This window comes from Zea mays, chromosome 4 (assembly GCF_902167145.1).
Source record: "Zea mays cultivar B73 chromosome 4, Zm-B73-REFERENCE-NAM-5.0, whole genome shotgun sequence".
In the NCBI taxonomy this organism is placed as follows: Eukaryota; Viridiplantae; Streptophyta; class Magnoliopsida; order Poales; family Poaceae; genus Zea; species Zea mays.
This window is the reverse complement of record NC_050099.1, coordinates 187,123,986-187,137,623: the sequence shown is the minus strand read 5'-3', so window position 1 is coordinate 187,137,623 and position 13,638 is coordinate 187,123,986. Positions and strand designations below refer to the sequence as shown.

General features: G+C 47.3%; 1 protein-coding gene across 1 annotated transcript; it reads left to right on the top strand.

Moving 5' to 3' along the window:
• The first annotated feature begins 9,617 nt into the window (after positions 1–9,617).
• LOC103654257 (probable galacturonosyltransferase 9) lies at positions 9,618–11,627 on the top strand. Its single transcript, XM_008681089.3, has 2 exons — positions 9,618–10,969; positions 11,074–11,627. Exons 1-2 carry the CDS (start codon positions 9,776–9,778, stop codon positions 11,350–11,352), a joined length of 1,473 nt encoding a protein of 490 aa, XP_008679311.1. The 5' UTR covers positions 9,618–9,775; the 3' UTR covers positions 11,353–11,627.
• The last annotated feature ends 2,011 nt before the right edge of the window (positions 11,628–13,638 follow it).

Here is a 13,638-nt window from a genome sequence, read left to right as displayed (position 1 = left end):
CCCTTAAATAAACATTAATAATCTATTTCATCCTCATCACTAGATTCGTCCTCACTTGAAGAAGCATAAGTAGAGTTTCGAGTACATACCTTCTTCTCCCTTGCCATAAGGCATGTGTGACGCTCGTTGGGGAAGAGGGATGACTTGTTGAAGGCGGTGGCGGCAAGTCCTTCATTGTCGGAGTCGGAAGAGGAGCAATCCGAATCCCACTCCTTGCCTAGATGCGCCTCGCCTTTTGCCTTCTTATAGTTCTTCTTCTTCTCCCTCTTGTTCCCTTGATCCTGATCACTTAGCATTAGGCGGACGACGTCGTGGTCCGTCCATCGCGTGCTTCCATAGCTTCTTATCTTGTTGACAAGGGTCTTGAGCCGGTTGTATGTTTGGGTTGGCTCTTCTCCCCTTATCATAGCGAATCTCCCGAGTTCGCCCTCCACCAACTCCATCTTGGTGAGCATTGTGACGTCATTCCCCTCATGAGAGATCTTGAGGGTGTCCCAAATTTGCTTGGCGTTATCCAAGCCGCTCACTTTGTGGTATTCATCCTTGCACAATGAAGCTAGAAGAACAGTAGTAGCTTGTGCATTTTTATGAATTTGCTCATTAATGAACATGGGACTATCCGTACTATCAAAGTGCATTCCACTCTCTACAATCTCCCATATACTAGGATGGACAGAGAACAAGTGACTACGCATTTTGTGACTCCAAAATCCGTAGTCCTCTCCATCAAAATGAGGAGGTTTACCAAGTGGAATAGATAATAAATGAGCATTTGTACTTTGAGGAATACGAGAGTAATCAAAAGAAAAGTTCGAATTGACCGTTTTCTTTTTCTCGTAGTCGTCGTCGTCCTTTTGGGAAGAGAAAGATTCGTCGCTGTCGTAGTAGACGATCTCCTTGATGCGCCTTGTCTTCTTCTTCTTCCCGTCTTTACGCTTGTGGCCCGAGCCGAGTCGGTAGGTTTGTCATCCTTCGGCTCGTTGAAGATAGACTCCTTCTCGTTGTTGTTGACCACCATCCCCTTTCCCTTAGGATCCATCTCTTCGGGCGATTAGTCCCTTCTTGAAGAGAACGGCTCTGATACCAATTGAGAGCACCTAGAGGGGGGGGGGGTGAATAGGTGATCCTGTAAAACTTAAAACTTAAGCCACAAAACTTGGTTAAGTGTTAGCACAATAATCACCAAATAGCTAGAGAGGAATCTCAACAAAACACAATAACCACAAAGATATCAATCACAGAGATGGCACAGTGGTTTATCCCGTGGTTTGGCCAAGACCAACGCTTGCCTACTCCACGTTGTGGCGTCCCAACGGACGAGGGTTGCAATCAACCCCTCTCAAGCGGTCCAAAGACCCACTTGAATACCATGGTGTTTTGCTTTGCTTTTCTTAATCCCGTTTGCGAGGAATCTCCACAACTTGGAGTCTCTCGCCCTTACACTTGAAGTTCACAAAGAAGCACGGAGTAAGGAAGGGATTAGCAACTCACACAAGACACAAAGATCACAGCAAATACGCACACACAAGACCCAGACTTAAGCTCAAAATACTAGCACACTAGAACGGAGCTCAAATCACTAGAATGTCGAACAAGTGCGCAAGAACGGAGTGTGAGTGATCAAGAGTGCTCAAGGAATGCTTGGTATCCTCCTCCATGCGCCTAGGGGTCCCTTTTATAGCCCCAAGGCAGCTAGGAGCCGTTGAGAGCATTCTAGGAAGGCTGATCTTGCCTTCTGTCGACTGGCACACCGGACAGTCCGGTGCCCGATTTCCTTCCAAAAGTGGCGCAGTCGACCGTTGCCAGCCTGAGAGCCGTTGGCACACCGGACATGTCCGGTGCACACCGGACAGTCTGGTGCCCCCTTCTAGCCGTTGGCTCGGCCACGTGTCCCGCGCAGATCGCGCGGCCGACCGTTGGCCCGGCCGATCGTTGGCTCACCGGACAGTCCAGTGAATTATAGCCGTACGCCATTAATTCATTCCCGAGAGTGGCAATTTCGCCTGAGCCAGCCTGGCGCACCGGACACTGTCCGGTGCACCACCGGACAGTCCGGTGCACCCAGACTGCGCTGACCTTAGCTGAACTTAGCCATCTCTGCTTCAATTCAATCTTTCATGTTTCCAGCACTTAGACATAATACATTAGTCCATAAAACAATGTACTAAGTCTAGAAACATACCTTTCGACATGATTTGCACATTGTCCACCACTTTACATAGATTAACACAAAGACACTTGTGTTGTCACTCAATCACCAAAATACTTAGAAATGGCCCAAGGGCACATTTCCCTTTCAGTACTCACTATCTTCAAAGCCGGGAGGTTGCTCAACATAGACCTCTTCCTTGATTGGTCCATTGAGGAAGGCACTTTTAACGTCCATTTGATAAAGCTTAAAGCCATGATAAGTAGCATAGGCTAATAATATGCGAATTGACTCAAGCCTAGCTACGGGTGCATAGGTTTCACCAAAATCCAAACCTTCGACTTGGGAGTATCCCTTGGCCACAAGTCGAGCTTTGTTCCTTGTCACCACACCATGCTCGTCTTGCTTGTTGCGGAAGACCCACTTGGTTCCTACAACATTTTGGTTAGGACGTGAAACTAAATGCCATACCTCATTCCTAGTGAAGTTGTTGAGCTCCTCTTGCATCGCCACCACCCAATCCGAATCTTGTAGTGCTTCCTCTACCCTGTGTGGCTCAATAGAGGAGACAAACGAGTAATGCTCACAAAAAAGTGCAACACGAGATCTAGTGGTTACCCCCTTATGAATGTCGCCGAGGATGGTGTCGACGGGGTAATCTCGTTGGATTGCTTGGTGGACTCTTGGGTGTGGCGGCCTTTGTTCTTCATCCTCCTTGTCTTGATCATTTGCATCTCCCCCTTGATCATTGCCGTCATCTTGAGGTGGCTCATTCGCTTGATCTTCTACTTCATCAATTTGGGCTTCATCCTTATTTTGAGTCGGTGGAGATGCTTGCGTGGAGGAGGATGGTTGATCTTGTGCATTTGGAGGCTCTTCGGATTCCTTAGGACACACATCCCCAATGGACATGTTCCTTAGCGCGATGCACGGAGCCTCTTCATCACTTATCTCATCAAGATCAACTTGCTCTACTTGAGAGCCGTTAGTTTCATCAAACACAACGTCACAAGAAACCTCAACTAGTCCCGAGGACTTGTTAAAGACTCTATATGCCCTTGTGTTTGAGTCATATCCTAGTAAAAAGCCTTCTACAGTTTTAGGAGCAAATTTAGATTTTCTACCTCTTTTAACAAGAATAAAGCATTTGCTACCAAAAACTCTAAAATATGAAATATTGGGCTTTTTACTGGTTAGGAGTTCATAGGATGTCTTCTTGAGGATTCGGTGTAGATACAACCGGTTGATGGCGTAGCAAGCGGTGTTGACCGCCTCGGCCCAAAACCGATCCGAAGTCTTGTACTCATCAAGCATGGTTCTTGCCATGTCTAATAGAGTTCTATTCTTCCTCTCCACTACACCATTTTGTTGTGGCGTGTAGGGAGAAGAGAACTCATGCTTGATGCCTTCCTCCTTAAGGAAGCCTTCAATTTGTGAGTTCTTGAACTCCGTCCCATTGTCGCTTCTAATTTTCTTGATCCTTAAGCCGAACTCATTTTGAGCCCGTCTCAAGAATCCTTTTAAGGTTTCTTGGGTTTGAGATTTTTCCTGCAAAAAGAATACCCAAGTGAAGCGAGAATAATCATCCACTATTACAAGACAATACTTACTCCCGCCGATGCTTATGTAGGCAATCGGGCCGAATAAATCCATGTGCAGTAGCTCAAGCGGCCTGTCGGTTGTCATGATGTTCTTATGTGGATGATGGGCACCAACTTGCTTTCCTGCTTGGCATGCGCTACAAACCCTGTCTTTCTAAAAATGAACATTGGTTAGTCCTAAAATGTGTTCTCCCTTTAGAAGCTTATGAAGATTCTTCATCCCAACATGGGCTAGTCGGCGGTGCCAGAGCCAACCCATGTTAGTCTTAGCAATTAAGCATGTGTCGAGTTCAACTCTATCAAAATCTACTAAATATAGCTGACCCTCTAACACACCCTTAAATGCTATTGAATCATCACTTCTTCTAAAGACAATGACACCTACATCAGTAAAGAGACAGTTGTAGCCCATTTTGCATAATTGAGATACAGAAAGCAAATTGTAATCTAATGAATCTACAAGAAAGACATTGGAAATAGAATGGTCAGGAGATATAGCAATTTTACCCAATCCTTTGACCAAACCTTGGTTTCCATCCCCGAATGTGATCGCTCGTTGGGGATCTTGGTTTTTCTCGTAGGAGGAGAACATCTTCTTCTCCCCTGTCATGTGGTTTGTGCACCCGCTGTCGATGATCCAGCTTGAGCCCCCGGATGCATAAACCTACAAAACAAGTTTAGTTCTTGACTTTAGGTACCCAAATGGTTTTGGGTCCTTTGGCATTAGAAACAAGAACTTTGGGTACCCAAACACAAGTCTTTGACCCCTTGTGCTTGCCCCCAACATATTTGGCAACTACTTTGCCGGATTTGTTAGTCAATACATAAGATGCATCAAAAGTTTTAAATGAAAACTATGTTCATTTGATGCACTAGGAGTTCTCTTCTTAGGCAACTTAGCATGGGTTGGTTGCCTAGAGCTAGATGTCTCACCCTTATACATAAAAGCATGGTTAGGGCCAGAGTGAGACTTCCTAGAATGAATTCTCTTAATTTTGTCCTCGGGATAACCGGCAGGGTATAACATGTAACCCTCGTTATCCTGAGGCATGGGAGCCTTGCCCTTAACAAAGTTGGACAATTTCTTAAGAGGGGCACTAAGTTTGACATTGCCTCCCTGTTGGAAGCCAATGTCATCCTTGATGCCAGGGCGTCTCCCACTATAGAGCATACTTCTAGCAAATTTAAATTTTTCATTTTCTAAGTTATGCTCGGCAATTTTAGCATCTAATTTTGCTATATGATCATTTTGTTGTTTAATTAAAGCCATGTGATCATGTATAGCATCAATGTTAACATCTTTACATCTAGTACAAATGGTAGTATGCTCAACGGTAGATGTAGAGGGTTTGCAAGATTTTAATTCTACAACCTTAGCATGCAATATATCATTCTTAGTTCTAAGGTCGGAAATAGTAGCATTGCAAACATCTAATTCTTTAGCCTTAGCAAGCAATTTTTCATTTTCAATCCTAAGGCTAGCAAGAGACATGCTTAATTCTTCAATCTTAGCAAACAAATCATCATTATCATTTCTAAGATTGGGAATTGAAACATTACAAGCAATAGAATCAACCTTAGCTAATAAATTAGAATTGTCATTTCTAAGGTTGTCTATAGTCTCATGGCAAGTGCTTAGCTCACTAGATAATTTTTCACATTTTCAACTTCTAGAGCATAAGTATTTTTAACCTTAACATGCTTTTTGTTTTCCTTGATTAGGAAGTCCTCTTGGGAGTCCAAGAGATCATCCTTCTCATGGATGGCACTAATTAATTCATTTAATTTCTCTTTTTGTTGCATGTTTAAGTTGGCAAAAAGAGTACGCAAATTATCTTCCTCATCACTAGCATTATCATCACTAGAGGACTCATATCTAGTGGAGGATTTAGATTTAACCTTCTTCTTTTTGTCGTCCTTTGCCATGAGGCACTTGTGGCCGACGTTGGGGAAGAGAAGGCCTTTGGTGACGGCGATGTTGGCGGCGTCCTCGTCGTCGGAGGAGTCGCTAGAGCTTTCGTCGGAGTCCCACTCCCGACAAACATGGATATCGCCGCCCCTCTTCTTGTAGTATTTCTTCTTCTCCTTTCTTCTCCCCTTCTTGTCGTCGCCCCTGTCACTGTCACTAGATATAGGACATTTTGCAATAAAATGACCGGGCTTACCACATTTGTAACACACTTTCTTGGAGCGAGGTTTGTAATCCTTCCCCCTCCTTTGTTTGAGGATTTGGTGGAAGCTCTTGATGACGAGCGCCATTTCCTCATTGTCGAGCTTGGAGGTGTCGATTGGTTGTCTACTTGATGTAGACTCCTCCTTCTTCTCCTCCGTCGCCCTGAATGCGACCGGTTGTGCTTCGGGTGTGGAGGAGGTGCCTTGCTCGATGATTTTCTTTGAGCCTTTAATCATTAGCTCAAAGCTCACAAATTTTCCTATGACTTCCTCGGGAGACATTAGCTTATATCTAGGATCACCTCGAATTAATTGAACTTGTGTAGGGTTAAGAAATACGAGGGATCTAAGAATAACCTTGACCATCTCATGGTCATCCCATTTTTCGCTCCCGAGGTTGCGCACTTGGTTCACCAAGGTCTTCAAGCGGTTGTACATAGCTTGTGGATCCTCCCCTTGGTGAAGCATGAAGCGACTGAGCTCCCCCTCGATCGTTTCCCTCTTGGTGATCTTTGTCACCTCGTCTCCCTCGTGCGCGGTTTTGAGTACATCCCAAATTTCCTTCGCACTTTTTAACCCTTGCACCTTATTATACTCCTCTCGACTTAGAGAGGCGAGGAGTATAGTAGTGGCTTAGGAGTTAAAGTGGTGGATTTGGGCCACCTCGTCCGAGTCATAGTCTTCATCCCCTACGGATGGTACCTGTACACCAAACTCAACAACATTCCATATACTTTTGTGGAGTGAGGTTAGATGAAATTTCATTAAATCACTCCACATAGCATAATCTTCACCGTCAAAGGTTGGTGGTTTGCCTAATGGAACAGAAAGTAATGGAGTATGTCTAGAGGTACGAGGATAATGTAAGGGGATCTTACTAAACTTCTTACGCTCATGGCGCTTCGAAGTTATGGAGGGCGTGTCGGAGCCGGAGGTAGAAGGTGATGAAGTGTCGGTCTCGTAGTAGACCACCTTCCTCATCTTCTTAATTTTATCGCCACTCCGATGCGACTTGTGGGAAGAAGTCTTCTTTTCCTTCTTCTTCTCCTTCCTCTTTTCCTTGTTGCGGGACTCTCCCGATAGAGCTTTCTCGTTGCTTGTAGTGGGCTTTTCGCCGGTTTCCGTCTCCTTCTTGGCATGATCTCCCGACATCACTTCGAGCGGTTAGAGGGGGGTGAATAGGGTGAAACTGAAATTCTCAAAAATAATCACAACTACAAGCCGGGTTAGCGTTAGAAATATAATCGAGTCCGCGAGAGAGGGTGCAAAACAAATCGCAAGCAATTAAGAGGTGTGACACGCGGATTTGTTTTACCGAGGTTCGGTTCTTGCAAACCTACTCCCCGTTGAGGTGGTCACAAAGATCGGGTCTCTTTCAACCCTTTCCCTCTCTCAAACGGTCACTCGGACCGAGTGAGCTTTCTCTTCTCAATCACTTGGAACACAAAGTTCCTACAAGGACCACCACAAGATTGGTGTCTCTTGCCTCAATTACAAGTGAGTTTGATCGCAATAAAGAATCAAGAAAGAAGAAAGCAATCCAAGCGCAAGAGCTCAAAAGAACACAAGCAAATCTCTCTCACTAGTCACTAATGTTTTGTGTGGAATTTGGGAGAGGATTTGATCTCTTGAGTGTGTCTAGAATTGAATGCCTAGCTCTTGTAAGTGGTTGGAAGTGTGAAAACTTGGATAAAATGAATGGTGGGTGGTTGGGGGTATTTATAGCCCCAACCACCAAACTAGCCGTTTGGTGGGGCTGACTGTCGTATGGTGCACCGGACAGTCCGGTGCACCCCGGACATGTCCGGTGCGCCAGCCACGTCACCAAAGACGTTAGAATTCGACCGTTGGAGTACTGTCTTCTGGGCCCGCCTGGATGTCCGGTGGCGCACCAGACATGTACTGTAGAGTGTCCGGTGCGCCAGCATGGGCGTGCCTGACTTCTGCGCGCTGGCGCGCATTCAATGCGCTGCAGGTAGCCGTTGGCGCCGAATTATCCGTTGCTCCGTTTTCACACCGGACAGTCCGGTGCACACCGGACAGTCCGGTGCACACTGGACATGTCCGGTGAATTATAGCGGACTAGCCGTTGTGAATTCCCGAAGCTGGCGAGTTCCTGAGGCCGCTCTTCCCTGGAGCACCGAACATTGTCCGGTGTACACCGGACAGTCCGGTGAATTATAGCGGAGCGCCTCTGGATTTTCCCGAAGGTGACGAGTTTGACTTGGAGTCCTCTGGTGCACCGGACACTGTCCGGTGGCACACCGGACAGTCCGGTGCGCCAGACCAGAGGTGCCTTCGGTTGTCCCTTTGCTCTTTTGTTGAACCCAAAACTTGGTCTTTTTATTGGCTAAGTGTGAACCTTTGGCACCTGTATAACTTATACACTAGAGCAAACTAGTTAGTCCAATTTATTTGTGTTGGGCAATTCAACCACCAAAAATCATCTAGGAAATAGGTGTAAGCCTAATTCCCTTTCATAAACCACATTTTTTCTAAGTTTTTTCATTTTTCTAAAAAATTTGTTTATTTTTCTTTGAAAAATGAAAATACCTTAGAAAAATGGTATTTTCAAACTAGCCCTAAGGGTTGTAGCTGATAACTTATTGTAACCAGAGGCAGGTCGCCGCTTCTTAAGATATGTAGCACCCAGCCGATGGTTTGTTTTACTGTGTAAACATACGGATGAGATCAGAAGTGATAACATAGAGAAGCATTATGTTACCTGGTTTCAGGTTTCATCCAACATATGAAGAGCTTGTTAGATTTTACCTTAAGCGCTAGTTTAGAAACTTAAATTTCCTCCGGGATTCTCAGGGACTTAATCCTTGAGAATCTAGGAGGAGATTTAGGTTTCCAAACTTACCCTAAAAGAAAATTCCAGCAGAAATTTCTCCCCATTGAGCTCATCACCTAGACATATACAAATATGGTCCATGGGATCTCCCAAGTAAGCTTATGTGCATCTCTTCCCCTTGTTAACTATGTTATGTTTCTATGTACAAATCTTTCCGAACAATGTCTAGACTTAGGGCATGTTTTGAACCCTTAGAGATAATAGTTAGTCAGCTGATAAATTATTAGCTGAAATGGACCAACTAACTATTAGCTGAGGGATGTTTGGAACCCCTAGCTAATAGTTTGGTTGATATAGTACCCTTGTGTCGTGTGGAGAGCGAAGTTGCGTTGAAAAGATAAGGGACAATACCGTCTTTTGCCTAGTTTTAGGCATCCTAACTCAGTTAATAAACTAATTGTTAGTTGGGCGTATAACTAACAGTTAGTTGAGACTTTAGTTGTGGTGTTTAGAAACTTTACACTTAATTTAAGCGGCTAACCATTCCAAATGTGCCCTTAACACTAGGAGTGGCAATGAACTCTAGATTTTACACTATAAAATTTAAGTATAAAATCATATTAGAATCGAGCTTTATTTCTATTTATTTTTAAAATTTAAAAGCTCAAACAAATCGTGATTCATTTCCAAACCGTACTTAACACCAGGCCACTGATTCGTTTTCTTTAATACAAGTCACATATAACCTTAGGTAAGGCAGCAACAATGGCTCAAGTCTGAACTCTACCGCACTAACCATCTTGGCACATACGCACGGTCAACTTAGAGACCACTAGCTAACTAGTGCTCCGAGGCCAGCAAGTGCTAGCCAACCGGACATGCCGGAGAAAACCCACTCCAAAAGTCTCACATCTGATCGGCGACGGCGCCACTAAATCAAATCCACAAACGGTTGAACACATCCGAGACCTAAAGTCCAAACAAAACCCACCTAAACATTGCCGCCATTTCCTCGTCCAGGGCCAGGCCCTCTCGAACTCACACGACGCGCTCGCCATGGCCGGTGCCCGGGCCTCCGCACGTCGTCGCGTGGCGCTCGCGGCTGTCATCACCCTGATCCTCCTCGCCTCCGTGTCTTTCCTCCTGTCCGCGACCGCCACCAGCTCTGCCGCCGCAGCCTCCCCGGCATCGCGCCTGGCCATCGTGCAACGCCACGCCGAGGACCACGCGGCCGTCCTGGCGGCCTACACGGCCCACGCGCGCCACCTCAGCGCGGCCTCGGCCTCCCAGACGGACGCCTTCCTCTCCATCTCCTCGCGCCTCTCCGCCCTCGCCGCCCGTCTCTCGGTCTCCACCGTGGCGGCCCTGGAGAAGGAGATCAAGGCCCAGGTGAAGCGCGCGCGCTCCCTCGCGGGCGGCGCCAAGGAGGCGTTCGACACGCAGTCCAAGACCCAGAAGCTCTCCGACACCGTATTCGCCGTGGGGCAGCAGCTCCTCCGCGCGCGCCGCGCGGGAGTGCTCAACTCCCGCATCGCCGCGTGGTCCACGCCCAAGTCGCTCCACTGCCTCGCCATGCGCCTCCTGGAGGCCCGCCTCGCGAACGCCTCCGCCATCCCCGACGAGGCCCCCGTCGCGCCGCCCCAGCTCGCGGACCCGTCGCTCTACCACTACGCCGTCTTCTCCGACAACGTGCTCGCCGTCTCCGTCGTGGTGGCCTCGGCGGCGCGCGCGGCCGCCGAGCCCTCGCGCCACGTCTTCCACGTGGTCACGGCGCCCATGTACCTCCCGGCCTTCCGCGTCTGGTTCGCGCGCCGCCCGCCGCCGCTCGGCGCGCACGTGCAGCTCCTGTCCGTCTCCGACTTCCCGTTCCTGAACGCGACCTACTCGCCGGTGCTCAGGCAGGTCGAGGACGGGAACAGGGACGTGGCGCTGCTGGACTACCTCCGGTTCTACCTCCCGGAGATGTTCCCGGCGCTGCGGAGAGTGGTGCTCCTGGAGGACGACGTGGTGGTGCAGAGGGACCTGGCGGGGCTGTGGCGCGTCGACATGGGCGCCAACGTGAACGCCGCGCTGCACACGTGCTTCGGAGGGTTCCGGCGGTACGGCAAGTACCTCAACTTCTCGGAACCCGTCGTGCGGGAGAGCTTCAGCGATCGCGCCTGCGCCTGGTCCTACGGCGTCAACGTGTTCGACCTCCAGGCGTGGCGCCGGGAGCAATGCACCGAGCAGTTCCACCGATTCATGGAAATGGTAAGCTATGCTTGCTTCTTGCCTCTACCGTTGCCGCGTTTACGAATTTTATGGGAAGCAGTTCAACACCCTTTCAAGTTACATATGCGTTGTCTTCGTTGCAGAACGAGAACGGCACGCTCTGGGATCCGACGTCCGTGCTTCCAGTCGGGCTCATGACATTCTACGGCAAGACGAAGCCGCTGGACAAGTCATGGCACGTGATGGGGCTCGGCTACAACCCACACATCAGGCCCGAGGACATCCGTGGAGCTGCGGTGATACACTTCAACGGGAACATGAAGCCATGGCTGGACGTCGCCTTCAACCAGTACAAGCATCTCTGGACCAAGTATGTCGACACAGAGATGGAATTTCTGACGCTCTGCAACTTCGGCCTCTGAAAGACTATTACGAGTATAGCTCTGCGTCTGAACAACGAACGTCTTCAGCGCTGACGTGAGTGACCTGCGCCGAAGCTTGCGGTCAGCGTGAGTGACGCTTAACTTAAGTAGTAGTCAGTGCAGAGTTGCAATCTTGCTGCTAGGCAGCGTTTTGCCCGTGGATGTCCTAGCTTGCTCCCTTGTGTTTATGTGTGATGGCACTTTGCAAACTAGGAGACTGCACCGTTGCGATATGACTGAAAAATTGCAAAACAAAACATTGGGATAAAAGAGTAGCCACAATGCACAATCAATCTCTCATTTATGATGAAAAATGAAAAAAAAACACCTACTATCAGATCTAGGAGTGTTGATGGGCACACATATATATTAGTGATATAACATTTTTTTTTCTTTGGTCGTGTTATACATGATAAATAAAAAGATAGCTTGGCCTAGATAAATCTAGGAGTGAGTGGTGATGAATACTTGTAGAATCTAGTGCTAGGTAACCATCTAGAAGTCCAATAAACGTTCAAGATCAAATTCAACTCAAAAAAGAGTTGGTGGTGCAACATAGGCACCGAACGTGTATGGTGGACACTGCATATGTGCCTCCGGACAGGGGATAGCCCTGTTCAAAATTGAGTGTATATCTACATGTGTGATGTGCATGCACCTGGTATGGTGCATCATATAGTGCACCCAAAGAACTATGTAGATGATTATTTGAAGCCATACACTAACCAAACATGTTTGGTGTAGCATCATATATAACACTAAACATGGCAACCAGAGAGGCTGCAAAATAAGTGTGAGAGGTTGAGTACCTGGTCAGAGAGAAAACTCCAGTCAGGTGGCGGAGTGCACCCGCCTAATCCTAAGAACAGGGGGCAGCCATGGGTTTGCCTGATGAGACGGATGAACACAAGAACACACAAGGGTTTAGAGTGATTCGAATCAACTATGAGTCGTATTGCTGAGGGTCAAGATGAACTTGGGTGAACTCGAGTCCTCCTGAACTTGGATCAACTCCGACCCCTTGTTACCATGTGTGTGTGCGCTCTCCTTTTTATAGCCCAAAGGGAGGCAAGTACATGGTGATTGGGTCCCCGACAAGTGGGCCCGATAATCTAATACTAAATATATAGAAGACGGAGCGGTGAATCTTGGTAGACCAAGATCTCCTCCACGACTATCAGACATTTCCTCTTGGTCTTCATGTGGATCTCTTGGCACGTTACACTCGTGCCTCGTCTTGTCGGAGCTCAGGATCAAGCATTGGTGTAGGTTGCGGCGTAGCTTGATACGCTACCTTGCATACAAGAGTTTGGATGTTGTCGTCCTATCCCCTCCGTCTCTCACTGTAGCGGGTATCATGATGAGGCGTTTCCCTATGCGCGACGCAGAGAGTCAATGATCTTACCTTGGTAACACACGGGTAACAGTGTGGCCCGTGCACTGTGGACTGGGCGCGCCACCTGCCACCGGAGTGGACATGTGCACGTCTTATCTGTATTTAATGCATGGACACCTCATGCCAGAGGCTTGCGCCAGGCCCTGTCCGTACGTGATACTCAAAAAGTGTATACAATGAGAATATAGTTGATCTCCTTATTTGTGTGTCATCTAATCAATATAACAAGAGAATAACTATAATTAAGAATGAGTAATTAAAATAAATGACATTCAAATAATGTATGTATCATGCTGAGTTTTACTTGATTACACATTTGTGGATAATAAAATAAAAAATGTCAATAACAATGTATTAATGAGTCCATAGAATGTAAACCCTATTTTGAAAACAAAACCATAGAAATAAAGAAGGAAAGAAAGAAATATTATACAATACAAAATAAAATTATAATTAAATAACTTCACCATATTTTGGTATGATCTTATTAAACAGTTAGCTTGAGTACAAACTTGCCACAAAGTTTGAATTTAAAATTGGATTGTAGTTTGAATTTGAAATAGAAAGAAAAGAAATCAGGAAATTAAAAGAAAACAGATAAACGTGTGCCTGGGCCTAATCTCCTTATTCCGGCCCACTCCACCCTTTTACACGTGTGACCCAACCATAGACTCCTCGCACGAGCGCAGCTGTCACTGACCTGACTGGCGGGACCCTCATGTCAGTTGCTCAGCGCACGCCACCGGGCTACTGACAGATGGGACCGCTCGGGCAGTCGCACCACGACCCGCACTGACCGGATCTCGCGGACTTCCGCTGGCCACCCGGGCCCACTTACCACTAGGAGCGTGGCCTCGCGCGCATGGCGGAATCGCCGTAACCTCCGCATG